General features: G+C 38.2%; 1 protein-coding gene across 1 annotated transcript in view; it reads right to left on the reverse strand.

The window, feature by feature from the left end:
* Positions 1 to 38: 38 nt before the first annotated feature.
* Positions 39 to 21,675, reverse strand: part of CDK13 (cyclin dependent kinase 13) — a gene marked incomplete at its 5' end in the record, with an annotated part of 33,294 nt that continues 11,657 nt past the window's right edge. The window contains 10 exons of the mRNA XM_035892773.1: positions 39 to 1,492; positions 2,411 to 2,452; positions 2,630 to 3,190; positions 6,144 to 6,349; positions 8,609 to 8,740; positions 9,696 to 9,812; positions 11,969 to 12,046; positions 12,166 to 12,267; positions 15,001 to 15,057; positions 17,420 to 17,609. Coding sequence (XP_035748666.1) covers positions 636 to 1,492; positions 2,411 to 2,452; positions 2,630 to 3,190; positions 6,144 to 6,349; positions 8,609 to 8,740; positions 9,696 to 9,812; positions 11,969 to 12,046; positions 12,166 to 12,267; positions 15,001 to 15,057; positions 17,420 to 17,609 — 2,342 coding nt within the window. The remainder of the gene's footprint in view (positions 1,493 to 2,410; positions 2,453 to 2,629; positions 3,191 to 6,143; positions 6,350 to 8,608; positions 8,741 to 9,695; positions 9,813 to 11,968; positions 12,047 to 12,165; positions 12,268 to 15,000; positions 15,058 to 17,419; positions 17,610 to 21,675) is intronic.

Consider the following 21,675-nt stretch of genomic DNA (forward strand, 5'->3'; position numbering starts at 1 on the left):
CATTGAACAAATTTTTTATAAAAATTCCGCCATTTTTTTTTTTTTTTCTTGAAAGAAAAAAAAATAACATTGACCAAATATTTATAAAATTTTGCATCAAGAGAAAGGTTGTGTTTTATTATCTGAAATGAGCACAAAGTACACCTTCCACAATAACACTGAAAGCAGTGCAAAGACTGACAGTGACCTTTGACTAAAGGTAGTTCTGTAAAAAGAAAAATACCAAATAAATCAGTGCCCTGCTTTGATTGTTGTAAAATTTTTTTTTTTTACATAAAAGTTGGTCCAAACTTACAAAAAAAGCACAAATGTGCATAGTTCAGAAGATCTGAAAGAGTGCCATAAAAAGCTGATGTCCCTAAATTTAGCATCCACTTAAAACTGCCAAAATACAAAATAAAATTCAGAACTAGTTTGTGAACATGTACAATCAATTTATCTAGTTTTCAGACAGCATGAGTTTTAAGCATTTTTAATTTTTCCTACTGTATGCAAGACCCTTTTCCACATAAAAATAAAGCTGTTGAATTAACATTATTCAAGTCTGTTGAATTGCTGCTTTAAACTGCAGCTAGGGAAAAAAAAAAAAAAAGTTTTTCCAGATAAAAATGATGTGCCTGAGGAAAAACAGATACTCAATATGGTAATCCTCTGCCTCGCCCTCTCACTGCAGATGTGCTAATGTGTCCCCTGTATCCTTGGGAATAGCCGGGTCCTTGGGCCGGAGAAGTCCAAGTCTGTCCATGCATGTGGCTGATGCCACCGGGATTTTCCTGTAAGTTACTTCCGTAGCTATAGTTGTGCATCTTTGTGGGCAAAGAGTGCGTACTCTCTGGCCCTGCGGAAGCATCACTGCTGCTTCCCAGAACCGGGATTGGGCCGTGGCTGTATTCAAACCTATGGTCTTTATCTCCACTAAATAGCATGGGGCCAGTGTTGAGGTAAATGTCTCCATAACCAGTTACTGAGCTGGGAAAGGATTCTGAAAAGGCCGACGGAGGAGGGGCACCGCCAGAGTGAGATGAAGCAGTACTGTAGTTATCCAAAGACTGAATATCTGAATTTCCAAGGAAGCTCCTCCTTTCTAATGCTCCTGATGATCCGCTTCCTATTCCATCGCTACTGCCATAATGGGCAGATGAGAAGGAAGATGATCCAAAGTTATCCTTGTAGTCTGGGCCTGTTACGTAGGATTCTCTAGCCTGATAATCCACGCTTGTTTGTACCGGCTCCTCTGTTGTCGCCTGAGCTTGATGCTGAGCAAGCAGCTGCAGAAGAGCTGCTTTCACTCCTGCGTGAGGGTCTGTTCCTGAAGAGTTAGTTATAGGCAAATGCTGGTTCTCTGTCCGATAATCAAGGTCTTCATCAGTGAGAGGCGGAGGCTCCGGTGGCTCTGGGGGACGCTGGTCCGGAGGCAAGATCCGAGGGCGTTCTTGTTCGGGTGTTCGGTTGAGAAGCCTCATCTCGGACTGCCTAACCAAATCCTCTTGACCTAAGCAGATGAAAAAGAAAAGCTTTGGAATAAAAATATACAGTAACAATACCAGAAAGGAAAGGACTTTTTCCTGGAACAATACAGAGGTTTGTTACTTCAATTCTCATTAACTTATTAGTTAAATTTATTGGTAGTTGAACAGATTATTTTGGAGAAGACAACAGCTCATTTGCCTCAGGAGGGTGATGCATGTTTCTCCTCAAAGTAAGATTACCAGACAAGCAGTTAAAAAAAAATGGTACAAGTTCCTTTAAAAAATTACTAAACCAAAAAAAAAGATCACAACAACAACAACAAAAAAAAATCAAAGCAAACAATACTCAAGGAACACTTAAACACTAGAAAATTCAAAGAGGGGTAAGAAAAGATTTGCAAACAGGGATAAAAGTCCTGAGGGACAAAAGGCCACCCTATCAAGGAACAGCAAAACTTAAGGTTAAAAAACATGAACAACAAAAACACCACCCAAAAAACCCTCAAGAAACACCCCCCAAACCACTTCAGAGTACTTCTTTCAACAGCTGCAAACACCATAGAGCAATACATAAACCACCATATAATAAAACTGAAATAGCAATCCAAAAAGATCAACAATAGAGCTCTAAACTTTGAGAAGACTAAGGAAGCCACTGCTGTACCTCAGTGGAAACCTTCAACCATGTGTGTCAGTGACAGTTGGGTAACCACTTACAGAATTTGACACTAAGAAATTGCTCTAGTCAGCATTAAAAACAAAAATAAAATACCCTCTCCCCAAAATAGGCTTTACCTAAACACAAAACGGGCAAATTCCATCTATGAATTTGCTAGAGAAGACTGTCTTCTCCACCACAAACACCACTGAAAAAACCCCAAACCCCCAGAATAATGACCAATGTAGCTGTTTCATCAGAATTACAACCGGCACTTGTGTACCTCTTAGAGTAGGGATCATCTTTTGCTCTGTCTGCATGGCACCTGTTACAGTGAGACACAAATTCTATGATCCAGATGTAAAATGCAACAAAATCAATTTAATCATCTCTCCTACACGCACACAGGCGCATATGGTTAACAAGTTAACTCTTTATCCCCAAACTCTTACATCCCCACTGCTCAAGGTATCTGCCGGTTAGCAATAAAGACCTTCAGTACCTGCAGACGTGTATAATGACTTGATCAGATGGGGGTAGCCGGGAGCTGGAGATTCCACGTCGTCCCGGCTGACAGACACAGGAGTGGTGGGCTCTGGAGGCTGCCTGAGTTGTAACGACATTTCATTTCCTGATCCGTTTTCCTTCTCCTCCAACACAAAATCTTTTTGTTTTGTTTGCTGAGCCTTTATTAACTGAGACAACAGAACAGCAAATGCACTCTGTACAGCTGCCTGGGCAGCGTCAGTCTCAACTTTAGGCTGACTCAGCTGAGCAGGTGGTACAGGAGGCTGCGTGACGGCCGGCTGTTTTAGAGGCTCCTGTTCCGGCGGTGGTGGTGGAGGCGGCGGCGGCTGCTGCTGCTGTTCTGACTGTTTTTCACCTGCTGACAAAATTCCAGCAGGAAGATTTATTTTATTTAGTTGCTGCTGAGTCTCTGGGTTAACCTTAATATTCAACACTTGGGCAAACTGTGCCAAACTAACACTTGTTTTAGACTGTAGCAGGTTTAGCAGGATTGCCACTTCATTCTGGTTTAACTGTTGTCCAGTGCTTGTTTTTGCTAAAGACAAAAAAGGTGGTTTTAAGTATTATTTAGAACTGGCATATTTCAGAAACTCAAAAGTAAAACTAATCTAGCATGGCTGACACAACTGGCAAAGCATGGGTTTGGACAACATAGAAATGAAATGCTTTTACATATTAACTGCCTTCGGGGGAGTATCTATAGGAAATGGAATAGTAAGATCCAATATAAAGAAAGTGACTTCCAAGGGGTGCACACACGCACTCGGACAGATGAGAAACATCAAGCTGGAGCTCAATTTTCCACAATACCACTAAGCTGGGGCTTAAGGCCACCTGCTTCAGGCAGCTGTAAGATCTCCAGTCCCTGCAAAATTCCCTATCTTTGACATATCACATCCCTCTGTTAAAAAGTGGCCATCTGCAAAACGAATTTCCAGTCATATTCTGGCCCATTGTAATTCAGCATCTGGATTCTAACACCTGCTCAAGTGACCAGGCTCTAGGTGACCCAGAAGCTAGCGATAAAATGCAAAAGCAAGTGCTGAGTTTGAGGGACAGGAACTCAATCACTGAGTTGCAGGAAAATGCAGGTTTGTGAAGATATACAATTTCTTCAGTGAAATGGAGTTTGCCACAAATAAGAGGAGATTATGATAATGCAGGGGAATATGAATAACGAAGTCAGGATATCAAAGTAGTTTCTTAGTTTCAAACACCCATTGTGGTAGTTTATTTTGAAAGGCGAAGTGAAGCAGCATGGATTTCAACATGCCCTATGAGAAGATGACTTAGAGAACAAAGTTGCTAAAAATTTAAAAATGAGCGTGTGTGACTGTGCTGGCAGAGCCCTGAATTTTTTTAACCCAGATCAACATGAACACGTTCTATCCTCTTCTATCCCTACCATTCTGCTAATTCACCAATATATTAATTCACAGCAGATTCAAAGTCATGCCTGAAAAAAAGGTCACACAAATATTAAGTATTTGCCCTGCAAGGCTAAGAGCAGCACATCTGGAAAGTGCTACAAAACCCACAACCCTCCTTGTGGATGTGCACCAGGATACAAGCACTTGGAACCTACTCAGGCAGGATCCAGGCACTTCAACAATTTTATATATGTATACAAAAATAAAACCAATACAGAAAAAAACCCCCCCATCTTTTCTAATGCCTTGTACTGCTGGTTCTTACTCAGATGTCATGCTTAACAGTTGATTTTGTAGCATCCGAGGATGGTATGCTCAACACTCAAACTTCTCAGCCTCTCAGAGAAAATTCAGCAGAAAAATGCCAAACAAGGAAACTAATCTAGCTATTCCATTCTCTTTGGTTAGTTTCAAGTCCATTCCAAGAGCAAACTGTATTCTGGGAAATCTGGCAGTTTCTACGAGAACAGAATTATTGAGCTCTGCATAGCTCCCTTTAAATTGTAAGATACGATAACCAGGGGTCCCATTCATTAATCAGAACATTAGCAATTGATCCAAGGTGGTTTTAACCTCTTCTTTTGGGGTGCTCAGGAACAAATGCAACAGTTTTGTTTAAAGCATGTGTTAGTACATGGAGTTCTTCAGTGCACCTTATTGATGATATTACCTAAGGTGCATTATGGCTTCCAGAAGTGTTTTGCTTGATACAGAAAACACCTCTATGCTGAACTGTCTAAGCTCCACTGAAAATTAAGTGGTCTTCTTTTCTACCCAGATGTATTTCTCTATGTACATATGGGCAAACAGCAGTATAGGTCTGAATGATTCCTTCTCTATGTTTAGTTTATTTTGCATGGTTTGCATTAATGACTAAAACATGGTAGTCTCTCATCAGGCTACCTGTTATAAAACCACAAAATAACTACTACCCTTTGGACTCTTTAAACTTCTATACAGTTTTCATTTGCAGGGGAGAAAATTTTAAGGGCTACAGAAAGTCATGCTTGAAAATACTGCCAAAACTTTAGCCTAAACATACGGAGTGGCAGAAGCTCACAGTGAGAAACAGGATGAACAGGAGCAAGAGGCAATAAATGGCAATAAAATGTGATCGAAAGAACTATTTTCTATATATCTTTGCACAGAGTATTTGGAGCTCTGCTTTGTTGTTAAATGAAGAGTTGATTCAAGACTGTTAGTATTAAGGAATTTTTCAGGCCCTGTGAATGCATTTACTGTTTTTCTTCAGCTGAACTCCTGTATCAGTGCCATAGGAGTTATGGTCATTTTGCACAAAATCAAAAATGGTCTAAATTAAACTTATCAGGTATTCATTTGGTATGGCTGCTCTGTATATTTCTACATATGATGAGGGAACTATCACCAAACTGCTGAGTATCTCAAATGGTGTCCACACAGGAAACCGTTACTTTACTCTGTATATTATATTCATAAAATTGGTCTCCAAGCAAGATACTTTGGTTAAGTTTCAGAATTAATGACTGTGCAATCTGTAGAGGTAGCTACTTCTTGTTATACCAGGCTGGGGCAAGGGGAGGGAGAGTGCATTGTGGGTTGGTTTTTTTGTTTGTCTGGTTGGGTTTTTTTACAAGTTAGTTCAGCCCCAACAACTTGGAAAGCTGAAGACTAACATAACATGCTGAGGGAATGTCTAATTTGAAACTACGATTGTTCCAAAATCTGCCTTCTGATCAGTTTATCAATACCAATAAAGCTCCTCTCTGGAGACCGTGAGGAACTTAGAGCAGCTGGTTTGCGGGATTACAGAAGAATTATAGATGAGCAAGAGATAAAATCCCCTCAAAATACAGAGCAAGGTAGTTGCTCTGACCAGACTGAAAAATTAGGTAAAACTTAAAAGGAACACCTAGTTTCCAAAAGGAAAGATAAACCTTTTGTAACAAAGATTTAACTTACAATACTGTTCCTCCCTCAAGAATCCAGGAGACTTCAGTACTCTGAAAATAACATCTAAAATTTCTAGAGGTGCAATCCAAGTAGAAGGTAATTATAAGAACTGAAAATATTACTGACCAAGTGCTACACTAGAGTTGCCCTGAGTTTTGAGTTGGGAAGAAGTTTGCATGCCTTGTGGGGTGTTGGTTCTGCTCTCATCCATGCCTAGAGAGAGATCCTTCCTAGGGACTTTAGTTGCTGTTGAGTCATCAGTCATGCCCATCTGCTTCTGTCTTCTGCGTTTCTTACTCCACAGCTCATGGCAATCCTGCCACAAAGGAAGGCTGCAAAGAATGATTAGAGATAATCAGTTTTATCCCAGAAATTTTTTTTAACTTTTTTTTTTAACCATGTTGGTAAAATAAATGCTTGAATTATACGTAATGTAACTTTTGAAAGATGAACCTCCTGGAACTGGGAAATACATCAGAAAACACCCAAAGACAGCAAAATCTCAGATCTGCTTTTTCTGGCTGAAATCTCTTCATTGATTGCCTATTTCAGAAGCACAGGACCCTCAGGCAGAAAAGGGGAACATGTATCTTAAAATGAGAATCAATGTTACTTTCTTGCATTCATACTGATGAAAAGCCTAATTATTTGTGTAATTCAAGACTTCAAAATCAATGCTGCACACTTCCTATAAAACACAATTTGCAGACTAACAGATAAGGGAGTTATCAATATGGAAGAGATTTTTTCAGGGTCAGGGTGACCAATTCCTTTTGTCCACTTGTAGAATTACTACTGCCTCACGAGTTCAAGTATTTGTCCACAGCAACAGACATGGCTACAGAGCACAAACAATCAAGAAAGTAGGAAAAAAAGAAAAAAAAAGTTGCAGGAATAAATAGCACTTGGCACTAGCAAAGTTAGGATACCAGGAAGAACAAGGGATATCCCAGTCCTTTAAGCCAGATAAAAGCAGAGTCAAAAGTCTCCTAAGGAAGTAATCTGCCACACCAGTTCTGTCCTTCCATTACCATTCCCTGCAGGCATCCCAGTTCTGATTTCCTGAGGAACACAGAGACCCATCCCACAGATGATGGAAATACTGCGATAGGCAGTAAAAATAGCACCTTCTGTTTTCCTATTACATATTAATAACTGTCTGAGCAGTTCCCTCACCCAGGAACATGGAAACATTAGGTGACAGATGACAAGAGCCACTGGAAAGGCAACTGCTTTCTCTGTTCTCTCCCTCCACATACCAGGTCAAAGACCCGCCAAGTATTTAGGCAAAAACAACTGGAAACAAGCAAGAACTCATTGTGAGAAGTATCCTACAGTCCTTGCAATCAGCACTGTCACTTTCTTCGAATGAACAGCTGTTTCTTCCCAAAGCAGAATTTTAGTCTTTCAAGAGAACAGTCAACACTTTCCTGTGAGTGCTCTGTCAGAAGTGAGTGTGGTTCCTCTTAATTTTTGTAAGGACACCAACAACTAGTTTGTTTTGAATTTCCATGTATCAGCTTCTAGAATGCATGCACTACCAAGCCCCTGAAAAAAAAAAAAAATTCCTCCCATTCACTTACTTTAAAAAGCATATAAGCAACACGCTGTACAAGTGGTTCTGAGATTTTAGTGAATAGCCTAAGGTTGCTTGCTGATTACTGATATTCAGACAGTGTTACATATAGCCATATTCAGGCAATGAAACCCCTTAGCCTCATGTATTGGGAGCATTAGGAACAACTGTGTGTATGTAACAGGTAAGTCTCAAAAGATTTCTAATAAAATTCTTAGATAAAACTCAAACATTTTTCCCAGTTGGTAACTAATTAAAAAGAAGTCAGCACAGGCTGCCTTGGAGGTACAATTTACTCAAACAATATTAAATGTTCTATGTTCTGACAGCTATCTTGAGGAAAGAATGAAACCTGCAGGTTCTGTAATAGCTTTTCATTGTTCTCCTTGGGGCCTGTTCCAATGAGATTTGTACTGATTAAAATAACAATTAAGTCACTGCAAAAACCCTGCTGGACACTGCAATACATTTCCTCTCAGAGAAACCGACAGGAAAAAACTTGCACAAAGTATTTCACTTCTCCTGACTGTAAAACCAAGAATCTCATCTGGCATAGGAAACAATTTATGGTATTTCACTTTAACTCTCGGGTACCTTTGCAGAATTCTATACCCAGTGTCATTCTACCATCAAAGAAGGCAATTCAGATTCATGGAGGACCTCAAACCCTTGAAAAAAGTAGACACTGATAAACAGAGATAGAAGGGAAATGACAGTTTTTCAACATTAGAAACATTCGTGTAAGAGTATTTTTTAAAAGGTACTAACTCAGTAACTATATACAATTCAGTAACAAATGAAACAGTTCTGAGATCCTCACAACCACTGCTATCACGGTGTAAGAGTCACTGAGCTGCACAACCATTTTAGTGCAGAATCACCATTAAACAACTGTATCTATCAACATTTTTGTTCTGCCACCATCTACTTTAACTGAAACACAATGAGTTTAATGAAATCAGTGCATGTTCACATTTCATAGAGGTAAGGACCACTGCCAAAGGAAATCACTTACTCTGGAGGAGGCATTTTAGATGGTTCCACATCTCGCAGAAACTCACACTGAAGAGCTTGTTCAGCCGTGCAGCGCTTGCTTGGATCCAGAGCAAGCATGTAATCGAATAAATCTAATGCAGCCGGTGGGATGCTACAAAAGAGCAAAATGGAGAAGAGCATCACATTTTTATTTTGAATCACACACTTCTGTGCAAAATTTTTATGCACACATCCCTTCCAAAACAACTGATCATTAAGTCCTCAGATAACTTACACCCTAACAAAACCCACTCACAACTTGAGCTTGGTAGTAAGAGGCAGAGATAAACTTCACCTTCTATTACCTATGCAAGCCTAAAACCAAAGCTTTCTTTGCTTTGCGTGGTGTAATTGGTTAAAACATTGTCCTTACAAAAAACAGCAACCCACCTTTTTCAGCCAAAACTATATTGTTACTTTACACTTTGGAATTTAGCACCCAGGGAGCTGCAGTTTTGATTGGTCCATGGACAATAATTCTATTGCTTTAAAGATGTAAGTCTCATTAGTACGAACAGGACAATACATTTCTTCTGAAACCCACGCTAACTGAAGGAGGGGAACAAACCTTTAAAATAAGCTTACAGCTGTTTTCCATAACTTTCACATGTGATACTTGCACAAAACTAGTCCAATGGTAGTAATTTAGAATACACAGTTCAGATAACTCCTCTGTGTTGAATGAATTTATGACCCAGAAGACTGTCATGTTAACCAGACTACATACTTAGCTGTAGCCAGTTGTCCTAATAAAAAACAATTAAGTACTCTGAGCTGTTTTTTTGGACAGGGACAACAAGCAGGTGTACCAATCATGGCAAACAAATGTTTCCTTAGGTGAAAGCTGACAGGTGGCTAAAATTTTAGGGCCTTCTCCCCTCTTCTTGAAGGTCTTATTAAATAAGGGTTAATACAAGCTCTGTGGGTATCATGGGAAGGATAAGAACCTAAAGCTCTTTTTCTTTACACCTAATCTATGTTCATTCTCCAGAAAATAGTGAAGTTCATAAAGTCTCCAGGATAACTTAATGCTATTACAGTTGACTAAACTAATTCTTCATGCTTACAAAGCAAACTCTTCTCTCAGTTTTCGACGATACTGCTTCTTTGGTTTCATTGTGTTGAAATAAGCTAATTTTATAACATCAGGCCACACTGCTGGACAAGGACTCCCACAAATTCGGCTGTACCAAAAAGAAGGGAAAAAAAGGGTATGAGATCCAAAACCACAAGTGAGCACAGCTGTCATGTTATTCTTGCATGTACAGTGAACACAAAAATAATTTTTAATTTTAATGTTCAGGTTCTTTTAGCTAAAATTTCTCTACTGTCCAGTGCCCAACACCATTAAATAATGACGAACTGTCTACAAAAGACAAACACCCTGCACAGACTAAACTTACTTTAGAAGTCCACTGCTTCTGCCTCACCCCACCCCCAGGCATCATCCACAGAAGAACTTAACCAACTATGTCTGGACAGCACTCCAGGTGTTTGACCTGGAGAACTGGATAGCCCAGGTTTAGAGTGCTAATTAACTTTTATGTCCTTAGCTCCCAATGCCAGTGAAGACAGATACACAAAATATCTGAAAAACCACTTTTTACTGAGAATTTAGTTGTTACTGAAGACATAAGGGGGGGACGACGACGACTCATTAAGGCCTAAGGGCAGAAGCAAGATCTGACCACTAGACAACCTGTACATTTTTTACTTGTTATGAGCTTTACGTCTCAAGCTTCATCTATCTCCACAAATGGAGTTGCCTGTAGTCTTATTCCTCCCCCTCCATCCCCACCCATTTTATCCAACCAAGGATGGCTAAGCACAGGTTGACCAACACCATGCTTCTGAGCAGAAGAACTAAAGAGGCATTTTACTGTACATGCAAGGTTTCAAACTCTGATGCAGGCAGTCATAAAAGGACATTTTGCAAATACATTTCCCTAGCTCACCCCTCCCATTTATTAGATTTAAATGGTTAGTGTAAGTGACCTAATGATCTATTAGTTATGCCCCGAATGCTATGCAAACCAATCTGACTTTACACTGGTTGGGGTATGTAACTTTCAGGAGGGAAAAGAATAATAAATCTATCTTTTCCTACCAGAATTTCCTTCAGCTCTATCTCTGAACATTAAAGTTAGAAAGAATAAATGTAGAATTGTTGACTGTAATATGATGGTGGTAGAGATGGTGACAAAAATGATATATTACATTTAAACAGCCAAAAATGCATAGCATCAGTGAAGAGGAAAAACGAGCTACAAACAGGAGCTCCCAGCAGAAGGAAATCACAAAATTTTAGTTTGCTGTACCAGAATTACGATACAAAGAGAAAAAACTTCAAATGACTGCACTGTGATGTGCTTCAATGCCATCTAGTGCTCAAAAGCAAAAATTTACCAACTCACGAGTTTAGTTCTCCTTACGCCAAGAATGACCACTGATACACTTTGCATCTCCTAAAAACTTCATTTTTCCAGGCCAGCTAATAACACATCACACAGAAACATGCTACTGTTTAATCTGTTTTGAAAAACATCTCAATATATAACCTCATAATATTTTTCATTATCTTAATTTTTAAAATAATGTTGACCGTTTACTGTTCAGGTTCTATAAGTTCTGTAGGACTCACCCTCTTTTCCCCTTGTTTCTAGGAAGAGGACCTCTCCTCACTTACGAGGTCAATTATGATATCAGAATCAAGAGCAATTTTTGCTTGCTGAATAAAGGGAAAAAAAAAGATGCTCTGGTTCCACTGAGTTATATACATATCATTCTATGATTTATTGAGTTAAAGAAAGAAACAGAGTTTTTACCTCCATAAAGCATCTGGCAGTTTGTAAGGGAACAGAAATATTCCCACAAAAATAATAAAGCCCAGGTGTGTATGTGGAAGGCTTGAAACAAGAACTCAAGGGCAGTAGCATGCCAACTGCCTACTCCTCCCAAATCCCACTTGTCCTCATTATTGTCCATGTTTTCGTTTTGATTTTCCACAAGGAAGTTGTAACATCATCTTAAAAAATAACAGGCATTTTGACTACTCTCTCTTTAAACTTCAGTAATAGGCAACTCCAGCTGCTCTACAAAAAAAACTCTTAACTATTCAACTGTACACTTCTAGGACCACAGAATACTCACAAAAACCCCTTCTCCATGTCTGAGCAACAGTCACTTGCTTTACATGCCCCTCAAAACCTCTAAAATCTCACTCAGGGCAATAACTGAGTACTTGTAAATGTTCACAGTGCATGATCTCCGATTTTAACACTAACAAAAGAAACCTGACAGTTTATGAGGCACCTACTATGCAGTAGTGCTTGCAAGTTACCTTATAAGTTCCAGTTGAGCAAGTTCTTGATTTGCTTGAAATATTGGCTTTTTTGTAAAAAGTTCACCCAAGATGCAGCTGTAAAACAGTTTTGCACAATTCCATCATTATAGCTTTCAATATAGATTGATAGAAACATTTAAGACTTATTTTTGGCTTGTTTTTATGCTTGCTACACTTCTATACCAAACTCTTACCCACAGCTCCAGACATCGATAGCTGGTGTGTATCTTTCTTCTCCGAGCAGAAGTTCAGGAGGCCGATACCATAATGTAATAACTTTGTTGGTATATGGTCGGCTGTTGGGGGGAGGAAAAAGAGAGGACTATCATTTTACTACGATCTCATTTCCGAAAAAGTGATACGTTGAAGACTTTACTTCTGTGATGCTGTTTAAGAACAGTGCAATCTTCCACTCCCTTTCCCTAATTTTAGTCCTGCAAAGCTGCAACTGCACAAAAACAAACACAACCGTCTGACCAAGCTTATCAAAGGACATATATAAAAATACAAATAATAAACACACAGCCATCCCGGTGCTATGTGAATCCTGCATCCCAATTATTATTCAGATAGCAATACTGTGTATTTATTACATTGCTAGTCATTCCAGGAGAAGGACCTGCTTGGATAAAACCAGTAACTTCTGGGCAACCATTGATTGTTAGCATACTGAATATAGTACCTCTACAAGCATTTTGAAAAGAAGGAAAAAAGTCACTTTCCCCTCTGTAAGTAAGAGCAAAAGAGAAAAAGCCTTTTTCTTGAACTACATCCTTCAACGATTTTGATTCCAAAGCCTGGAACGCTTCCAGTATCTTCCTACATTTCACAACATTTTTAATTCTCTACAGTTCTAACCGGAAGTTTTGGTCACTGGGAATAATCCTTTCCACCCTCACACTAAGGCAAGGATTTCCACTATCTTAGACACACATTTTTTTTGTGGACAGCATCAATAGTTCAGAATGGAAGGCAGAAAACAGATGTCAGATTTTGGTTTTGTTTCAACCGAGGTGTCTTAAAAGGGACCCCAGAATTCTTTCAGTTTTAATAATTCACTCTTACCAACACTAGGCAATTCCAAATAGAAAGCAGAGTAACATTAAGTGTGGAGTTCGAACAACTGTAGCATAAAGTCTAACAAGCTCTTACAACATACTTAGTGGTACAGGCATCATTTCTGCAAAATGACCCAAGTCTTTTTTCATTAAGAAACTCCCCAATTCATTTTTAAAATGTAGTATGTTTTTGGAAACAATCCCATCATTTATCATTTTTATCTCTGAAGCAAGCATTCCTCTATGAAATGTTTACATGGTATGGACTTTCTCTACAGATACACCACTCATATATATCAGTATACGGTGCTTTTTATTTGAACAGATGTTTTCTTACACAATCTGTTGTATCTCCTACTCCAAACATATTCAATCCACCAGAGTCACATTTAAAAGAGCACAACTACAACAACCGATGGGAATTTACTTAAAATTAATTTTTTATTTCCTCCCCATTATGCTCTGACTAAATCCTGTACCCTTTTGAGAAGTATAGAATTCTAGACAACAGTAAAACAAATGTAAAATACATTAATTTAAAGCAGCAGCTATTATACACTTGTTAGTATACATTAATTACGTCTGTTACCACAGGTCAGAAGCCACTCAGAAGGAAAATGAATGACAAAAGAATTCTCAAAAATCTACTAATGAGATTCTAATTATCCTCCCAAGTTCAACTGGCAATTCTATTAGCTGGCATAATTACATTTTAATCTTGGTTTTGTTTATGTATAATGGCATAATAATGTTGCTATTTCATGTATAGTAAAATCTGTTATTTGCACTATAAAGACACTGAACTTTCAATTGTTCAATTCTTAATGAACAGTTTTACAAGCAAAATTTACATTAATTTAAAAACAGACATAAAAAAAAGGTAAATCAGATAAAAAACAAACTAGGTCAGTTTGGTGCATGTTAAAATAAGAAGGTAGGACGGCATCAATCCCTTTTTATTATAAGTACATCCAAACCAAAAATTAATTATCCAGCAGCTGCTTAAGATTATCTTACCCTGCTACTATACTCAACAGTTTTCAGAACTGTACATAAGCATACGTTCTTGAAATAACAGCTCAGAAGACAGTGAAACTAATGCTATCAGGTTCAACACAAGCTCAGAGCTCTGTGAGAAAACAAGATACTCATAAACCTAACATTATGATTATTATTTCCCAAAGTAGGCATGCAGAAATCAAAGTAAGTTCAGGTAGCTAATATTCTCTGTTTCCAACCACCCAACGTACATACTATCGTAATGAACATTCAGCCTGAGTTTTGAAAATCCAGTTCCACATGACAAACACATGACATTGCAATATAAATACTGATGTTCTTAATCATAAAAACTGTGCACCTGTTTCCTGGAGTATAAGCATAATGAAGCCAAGAACAACAGAAGCACAAGTCACAAGAAGTTTCAGAGTAACTTTTATTTAAACTTGTATCTCTGTTTCCAGCAGATTAAACAGCACTGACTGCCTAAAGAATACAATGAACCTCTTCAAATATAAGGTTAGATCTTACACAAAAGTAATGCTTTTTGAAAAGAAACTGTATACTAATTTGTGTCAGCAAAAAAAATTTCGCTTTCCCTAAATAAACTATTCCTAGGTGTACCAACAGAAAGAATACGCTTTAGGTTAACAGGACCAGAAACTAACAGTAAAAACCTACATATTGATGCAACCTACTTGGGACTGCAACTCTTACATTTCCAGTCAATATATGGCCACTCTCTACAGTTATTTATCCAAAACACCTGGAAAAGTAATACACTTGCACAAAGAGAGTTTTGTGGTTTTATGCAGTGTAAGACAACATGCACTTCTTTCCATTTCCTAAGTAATTACTTGTATTGAAGTACAATAACATCTCCTCTAATGAAAAGTCTTCTTTTCTGGCCCTCAGAGTTATGCAAAAAGATTAAATTTCTGAATGCTTTTTCACAGTATAATTATATCTTACCTTTCTTCAGAGTTGTACAGCCGAGCAAGCCCAAAATCTGCAAGCTTTATCTGCCCTCTGGTGGAAAAAGCAAAGAATTATTTAGTGGTTAATCCTGTTAAGATTTCCTCCCCAAACATCAGGTGAAGTTTGAGATTGAGTCAGCTCCAACTGATTGCCACCAAACCTCATTAATGAGGCAGCGACACCCTGCAATATATGCAGTAAATAAAATACAGTAACTTACTGAATAGCAAAGACAAATAAGCAAAATTAGGTATGCTCATCAAATGGCATTTACATCACCAGATGTCAGTCAAAATTTAGGTGTATACTATAAAGTATTCAAATCAGTAATTCTGCAGGAAAAAAAATGAGGAAGGAAACTGCTATTTTCTCATGCCTTACTGCTAGCATAAGCATTTGTACAACAAACAACTATCAGCAATAGTACTTCCTTCTGGGAAATCATCAAAGTCCTGTTCCTGCTCTTGTAAAGTTTAAATATAGCCTTTAAATCAGAGTGACCAACCAGATAAGGGCTTCTATTTTTGCCAGCAGCCAACTTGCTGAATGACACAACCCCTAACCCCTTCTTGAGTTTTCCCATATATGAGGGGAATAGTAGAAGACACAGAGCTCTTGCCTGGCAGTTTCCACAGCTAAAAGGCACCAATGCCCAGAAGTCCCCACCATCTGTAGAGTCTGGATGATTTCAACAGAAAACTATCTGCAAGCTTCTCTAATACATGAAAGAAATGTAGGAGTGTTAAAAGGTGCTTTTGTTTTTCTGTACTTATGAGCTTCTAAAACTCCCATCACTTTCAAATACATGCAAATGTCAACTTTCAGTTAAATTTTGCTTTATCAAATTAGGGCCAGACCTGCTGATACGTGTAAGAATGATCATTTTGTGATAAAAAAATATATAGGTTATAGTTTCCATTCCATTTTTTCCCTCAAACAAAGAAATGGTCCCCTCAAACTTACATGCTTATTCCTCAGTGAATTTTTGAGCGAAGACATTTAAGTTGCATATCTAAAATATCTATAATCCATGTGTTTGACTTCAGGCTGTAACTGGTAATGGGATTTTAGAAACATTGGCTTAAAACGATTCAGATCAACTATCAACTTTTTCTTCTTCCAGTGGAAACATCTAAGGGTGCTCAAAAAATATCCTAGGGGGAAAAACTCTGTATCCTGGACTGGAGAGAGCAGAGTACAACAGTAAGTTCCACCTCTACCATAATGAACTCTTCTCCGCTGTCAGGTTCTACCTCAGCGTCTGAGTTCCCAAAGGTGCACAGAGACGGCAAGCAAGATCAGGTGCATGGGCAAAGTGAGTGATGCAGAGGCATGTGTGCACCTGTTTAGTAGCTGAAGATAGTCTAATGCTAGTTCATTATAAGAAAAAAAATGAGGAAAAAATGGAAAATTTAATTTGGAGAAAGTTGGGGCAAAACTAGGGCTGTACGAAAAGAGATCCTTGATCCATTTTGCCCAGTATTTAATCTCCAACAGCAGCAAAAGATTTTTAGGGAGAAAATGTGAACCTGCTCACTTTGGGGCTCATCTTCCTTGTACTTCACCACCACCCACCAATCATTGTGTTAAGGATGCTAAAACAGGTATTCCTAGCAGGTGTTAATGTTCCTGTCCATGAATGTGTTTCATCTTTTTGAATCTCTTGACACTACCCAGAAAAACTCCTGTGACAACAAATCCCAGAAGCTAACTACTCCTCTGTAAAGATACTCTTTTGCTATTATACACCTCACTCTTACAGATGCTCCCTGATTTTAGTACTGCTGGATTTGACAAACAAGAGCTCTGTACTGGAGTTATCCGTTATCTTCACACAAGCTTTTTATTTGCTGCTGTTGCACACTGAACAAAAGCATGTTTACTAATATGATTTGTAATGACAAGGGGTTAAAAAAGAAACAAATTCTTACTGCCATCTGATCACGGCTATAACTGGAAGCCAAAGCATGTTTGAAAACGCCTGATCGAATATTCTTTTAAAGCATTATCCTGACTGGTGAAGATAAAGACCTCAGAATTGTATCACAAAGAACCAGCCTAGCCGCACTTCATCTTGAAATGAGATGGCAAAAAAATACACGTCAAACACTTATGTCCTAAAATTCTATTTTAATATATTTGAACTCAGATAATTTTCCCCCATACTCTGACCTAGAAGATTCAAGTTTTAATCCTGCCATTTTAACACAGGTTAAGTTTAACAAACAACTGCAGTATCCAGTGTTAAGCAGTAACATTACAAGATTAGCATTTTACAATTGATTTTAAAGAAACAGGGCAATCTAAAAAAAAACGTTTTGCTAAAATGATTTAAAAGCAGGTGAACTGTGAAGATTAAAAGAAAGATTTAAAGATGTTGTTAACATACAAATTTTTTAAGTAATATCCATACCTATTATTTAGCAGAATATTTGAACATTTGATATCTCTGTGCAAAAAGTTCTTCTTATGGCAATAGGCCAAGCCCTCCATCAGCTGTCTCATGAAAGATTTAATATGATTTTCATTAAAATGAACCAAACCAGATTCCAGCAGTCCCATCAAGTCATGGTCCATGTACTCAAATACCAGGTAAAATGCACCTAGGAAAAGAAAGGGTAGGAGAAACAGAGAGAGAAATTGATTTATCAGCAGTCCAAAGCATTGCTGCTCCCTACTTTTGAAAGCTGGAAGTATTATTTACCAACTGTTTACATTTTCTGCAGTATTTATAGCTGTACCTCATGTCCAATAACAGCAGTGAAATACACTGCAGTAAAATGTTTTCATAAAATTGCTTTTCCATGTAACCAGTTATACGAGTCAAACGTTTGTGAAAACAAATATAATGCTACCACACGGTGCTTTAATCTAGATGGACATATACTCTCCCTATGGTGCTCAATCTCCATCCATTTTAAAGAAAAATTAACTGGGTTAATATTGCCTATAAAGAGTTTGGGGAGATATCTAGAAACAAAATGTGTACACCATTAGTTCATCTGTCATGATCTGGTGACTGATTTTTTTAAGCTTTCAGAGTGGAATTGGGTCAGAAATAAGCCTGCCCTTCTCAGACTAAAAATATCTATAAGAGAGGACAAAATGAGAAAGCAGAACTAACCTACTAGCAACAGCAGCTCTGCAAAGACAGAGTTTGTACTCCATTTGCCACACGCATACATTAAACATAATAGAATCTGGTCTTATCTCACATTAGCCTGTGTAACTCCACAAATAAAGCTATTAAAGCCAATGCTCTGTGATATATGTAAGTATCCCTAAAGAGGTAAAGTGTCGAGTGCTTCAGAAGCAGCAATAACCCACCTCCAGCATAACCACTCCCAGTATGGTCTACTTTTTAGTACTTAATCTTCCCTTTCTTCTTAACTCTGGGGCAGAGAAGACAGTGCAGTCCCTACAGAGCACCGGTGGCAATGCAGAAACTACGTTCAAGAGGGTCTGTCTACCTTCCATTTTAAAAAGCCTCTCCCAAAGAGATTTCAAAGCCACCACTCTAAAGTACAAATAGCTTCTGCCGAACAAGAACTCACTACAGGTTCTAGTTCCTAAATGAGAAGTTCCCATTCAGAAGCTAGTGAAAGTCTTGGAGCAATAATGAGAAGTCAGCTTGCCAGAACATACACACACAGCCAAATTCTAATGAACTGACTTGTTTTCTTGCATAGTAGCTGAAAAGGGAAGAAAGAGTGCTAAATCTATCTGCTATTTAACAAACATCAAGAAGATTACTCATACAGTGTTAAACTTGTAACAAAGATCAGTGTAGAGCAGCTAAACCACAGGCCATTACGTAAGACACTCAGAGTTCATTGTTTTTAATTTAGGTCCTTTTGTCCTGCTGTATGTTATACTGAGGAAGCAAAATACTGATCATAAAATATGCCTCGTGTGTACAGAGGAAGTGGAGCAGAGTAGAAGGTAAATCAAGCAGGTACAACCCAATCCCACCACTTCCAAAGGAAAGAAATAAGTATTAAGAGTCATAAAGAACCAAAAGGCTGCAGTGTTACTATTTGCATAACTGAGTTAAAAGATAGCTGGCAGTCTGGTGTTAGGTCTACTAAACTGAGAACTTCTATATATGAACCATGACATATTTCAAAATGCCTTGAAACAAAACACCTGATATTAATGCTGCAGTGCCAGAATAATCTAGATAGGCCCTTCAGAGGATGTCAGCTCAACAAAATTGAACAGCAGTGATCCTGGTATCTTCTCGCTCTGCAATACAAAGGGCAGTTAACTCTGTCATGGCAGCAGGCTACACTCTGTGTGTACATGGACAAGGAGAAAGACTGGGAAGGGTCACTGGGATTGCAGACCTCTTTAGTGAGAACAGCTGAACACAGTCTTCTTGTTTATATGCAAAGTAGGCTCCATGCCTTGAGCAATTTCCTGCTCTGCCACTAGCTCCTGGGATTTTTCAACACTATTTATAACCAGCAATCACAATTGGTACCCTCATGCAAGAAGGAAAGCTGACAACAGTGAAGATAATTCATAAATAAAACAGAGTAGTACCTGGGAGATGACATCCACTGATTTATATTTTCTGCAACTCTCATTAAGAAACATACACTAGAACAGCATAAATGCTAAATGTTCCTTCCATGCCAGAGCAAGAGCAAATGCATGGATCCATTACACTTGTGCATTACTACCTACATATTATACAATGTTAGTATTTATTTTAAAAAGAAAAACTGTCAAAGCTGAATCTTCTTCATTGGTTATGAGAAACTATTAAAATTAGTCTACTAGCCTTAGCAGTCTAACCACTAAAACCTGATTTTTAGTATTACTCAAACTATATTTGGAAGTTATTGCAGCTGCAAAAAAGGTCTCAAGCAAACTGAAGTGAAACTTCTGTTAGTTTATTTCTAAACAAATATGGTGCCCTTTTCTAATAGAGATCTACAGTTTTGGTCAACAAAGCGGTTACATTATTCCACTTGATCATTTCAAATCTCCTCTGCTTTTCATCAGATCGGGTGATCTCATCCTTCATAACAGGGAAAGAAGTTACAGATGTTCAGGAAGAAAAGTCATGGAAGACTTCACAAGTGAACTATGCACAGGCAGAAGTCTGCTTACTACAGCATCATCCGAGTTCAAATTTACAGCATCCTTTAGTTCTATCAAAACAAATGCCACACAAATATCCATTTCTCAGATGGAAAACGTAACAGAAAAAATAGTAATTCTTTCTTTTATGAGGCCAAGGCATTTGATAACTTGGAGGTTACGTTTTAAAAATGACCCTTTGTTTCATGCTTGCTTTGCCCAATATCCACGTCTCTGGAAACAGTGTCATAAAAACACCTAGAGCTCTGTTACAGTAAAGCACATGCAATTCAAATGAACACAGAATTACTTATTTGACTGTAACATAACAGCAGGAAGATAAGTAACGTTAAAGACCTGCACTTCCCAGTAAATCAGTACCTGCAGGGTGGGAGGCAGCATACAGTCCATTTCCACATGCTGCAACAAAGCACTAACGGGGCGTTTATGTTTTGGGTGCCCCATTTCTTTTGCTAATACCATGCAAGCTCATCTCCATTCCTTCATCTACTAAAATAATAAGAAAACTTAATGTCACTGCATGTTGACAGAGCAGCAGCTGGAACAGCTGAACAGTAGTAATAGTGCCTACTTCTGCATATGGGATAAGAGCAGCTGAATCTATTAGGGAGGTACACAATAAAGAAAGGAGACTCACATGGATGGAAACAATTCTTCCCTTACTCCTTTTGTTTGCATTTTGAAAATCCATCTTTTGGACCATTTTGTCAGTTAAGATTGTTAAGGGTCAAAAAGTGAGATACTGCTTTAGAATAATTAAACGATTAACACATCTCCTCCTGTTTATATATTTCAAGTCATGGAGCTCTAACAGTAGCAGTTTTCTTAACCACAACACAAAATGAGCTGGGGTATAGTGCTGTAAAGCTATGCACACAAAATGGGTAACTCAACAAAACACAGCACTGATGACCTGTAATAAACAAAGGATTTTCTGAGGGGCCAAAAACATAAAAAAAACATACTTTGCATTTTTGTGACACAGACAGGCTCTGGATTTTTTTGGACTGTCATCAAATCACACAGATCCAACAAAGCAGGACATCAAGTTACAAATTTGTTCCCAAAATAAGATACAAGTGCTTCGGGCTGGACGGGTGAGGGGGGGGAGGGAGAGAGCAGCAGGGGAGAATGATCCAAAAGCCTACATAGATGACATCTTTTAAGTAAATATTTTCCAAATGTAATTTTATAGGGAAAGTGTTTGAGGTTTCTCGAAATATCCGATTAGATACAGATCAGAGGAACTGGGAGACCAGAAGTGCCTTATTATGTGCAAACTTTAATTCAATCGTTACAATAGTATCTTGAAATACAAAAATGCTTAAAAAAAAAAAAGGATCCCTGCCTTATTCAGTGCATGTTATGTACAATGCTGAGTTGTTGAACAGGTTTTCAACATTTTGTTCTGTACTCACAGTTCAGAATGAGACTCCATCAGATTTTCATTTCACTAATAAGCCTCCTCAGCTTCTTCTAGGCAACACATAGATTTTTTTTTTTTTCCCTTTGATTGATTGAAGATAATTGGATTATGTTTACTCTTCCATTTCCTTAACA

Source organism: Egretta garzetta, unplaced genomic scaffold (genome assembly GCF_000687185.1).
Source record: "Egretta garzetta isolate BGI_Z169 unplaced genomic scaffold, ASM68718v1 scaffold194, whole genome shotgun sequence".
Taxonomy (NCBI): Eukaryota; Metazoa; Chordata; class Aves; order Pelecaniformes; family Ardeidae; genus Egretta; species Egretta garzetta.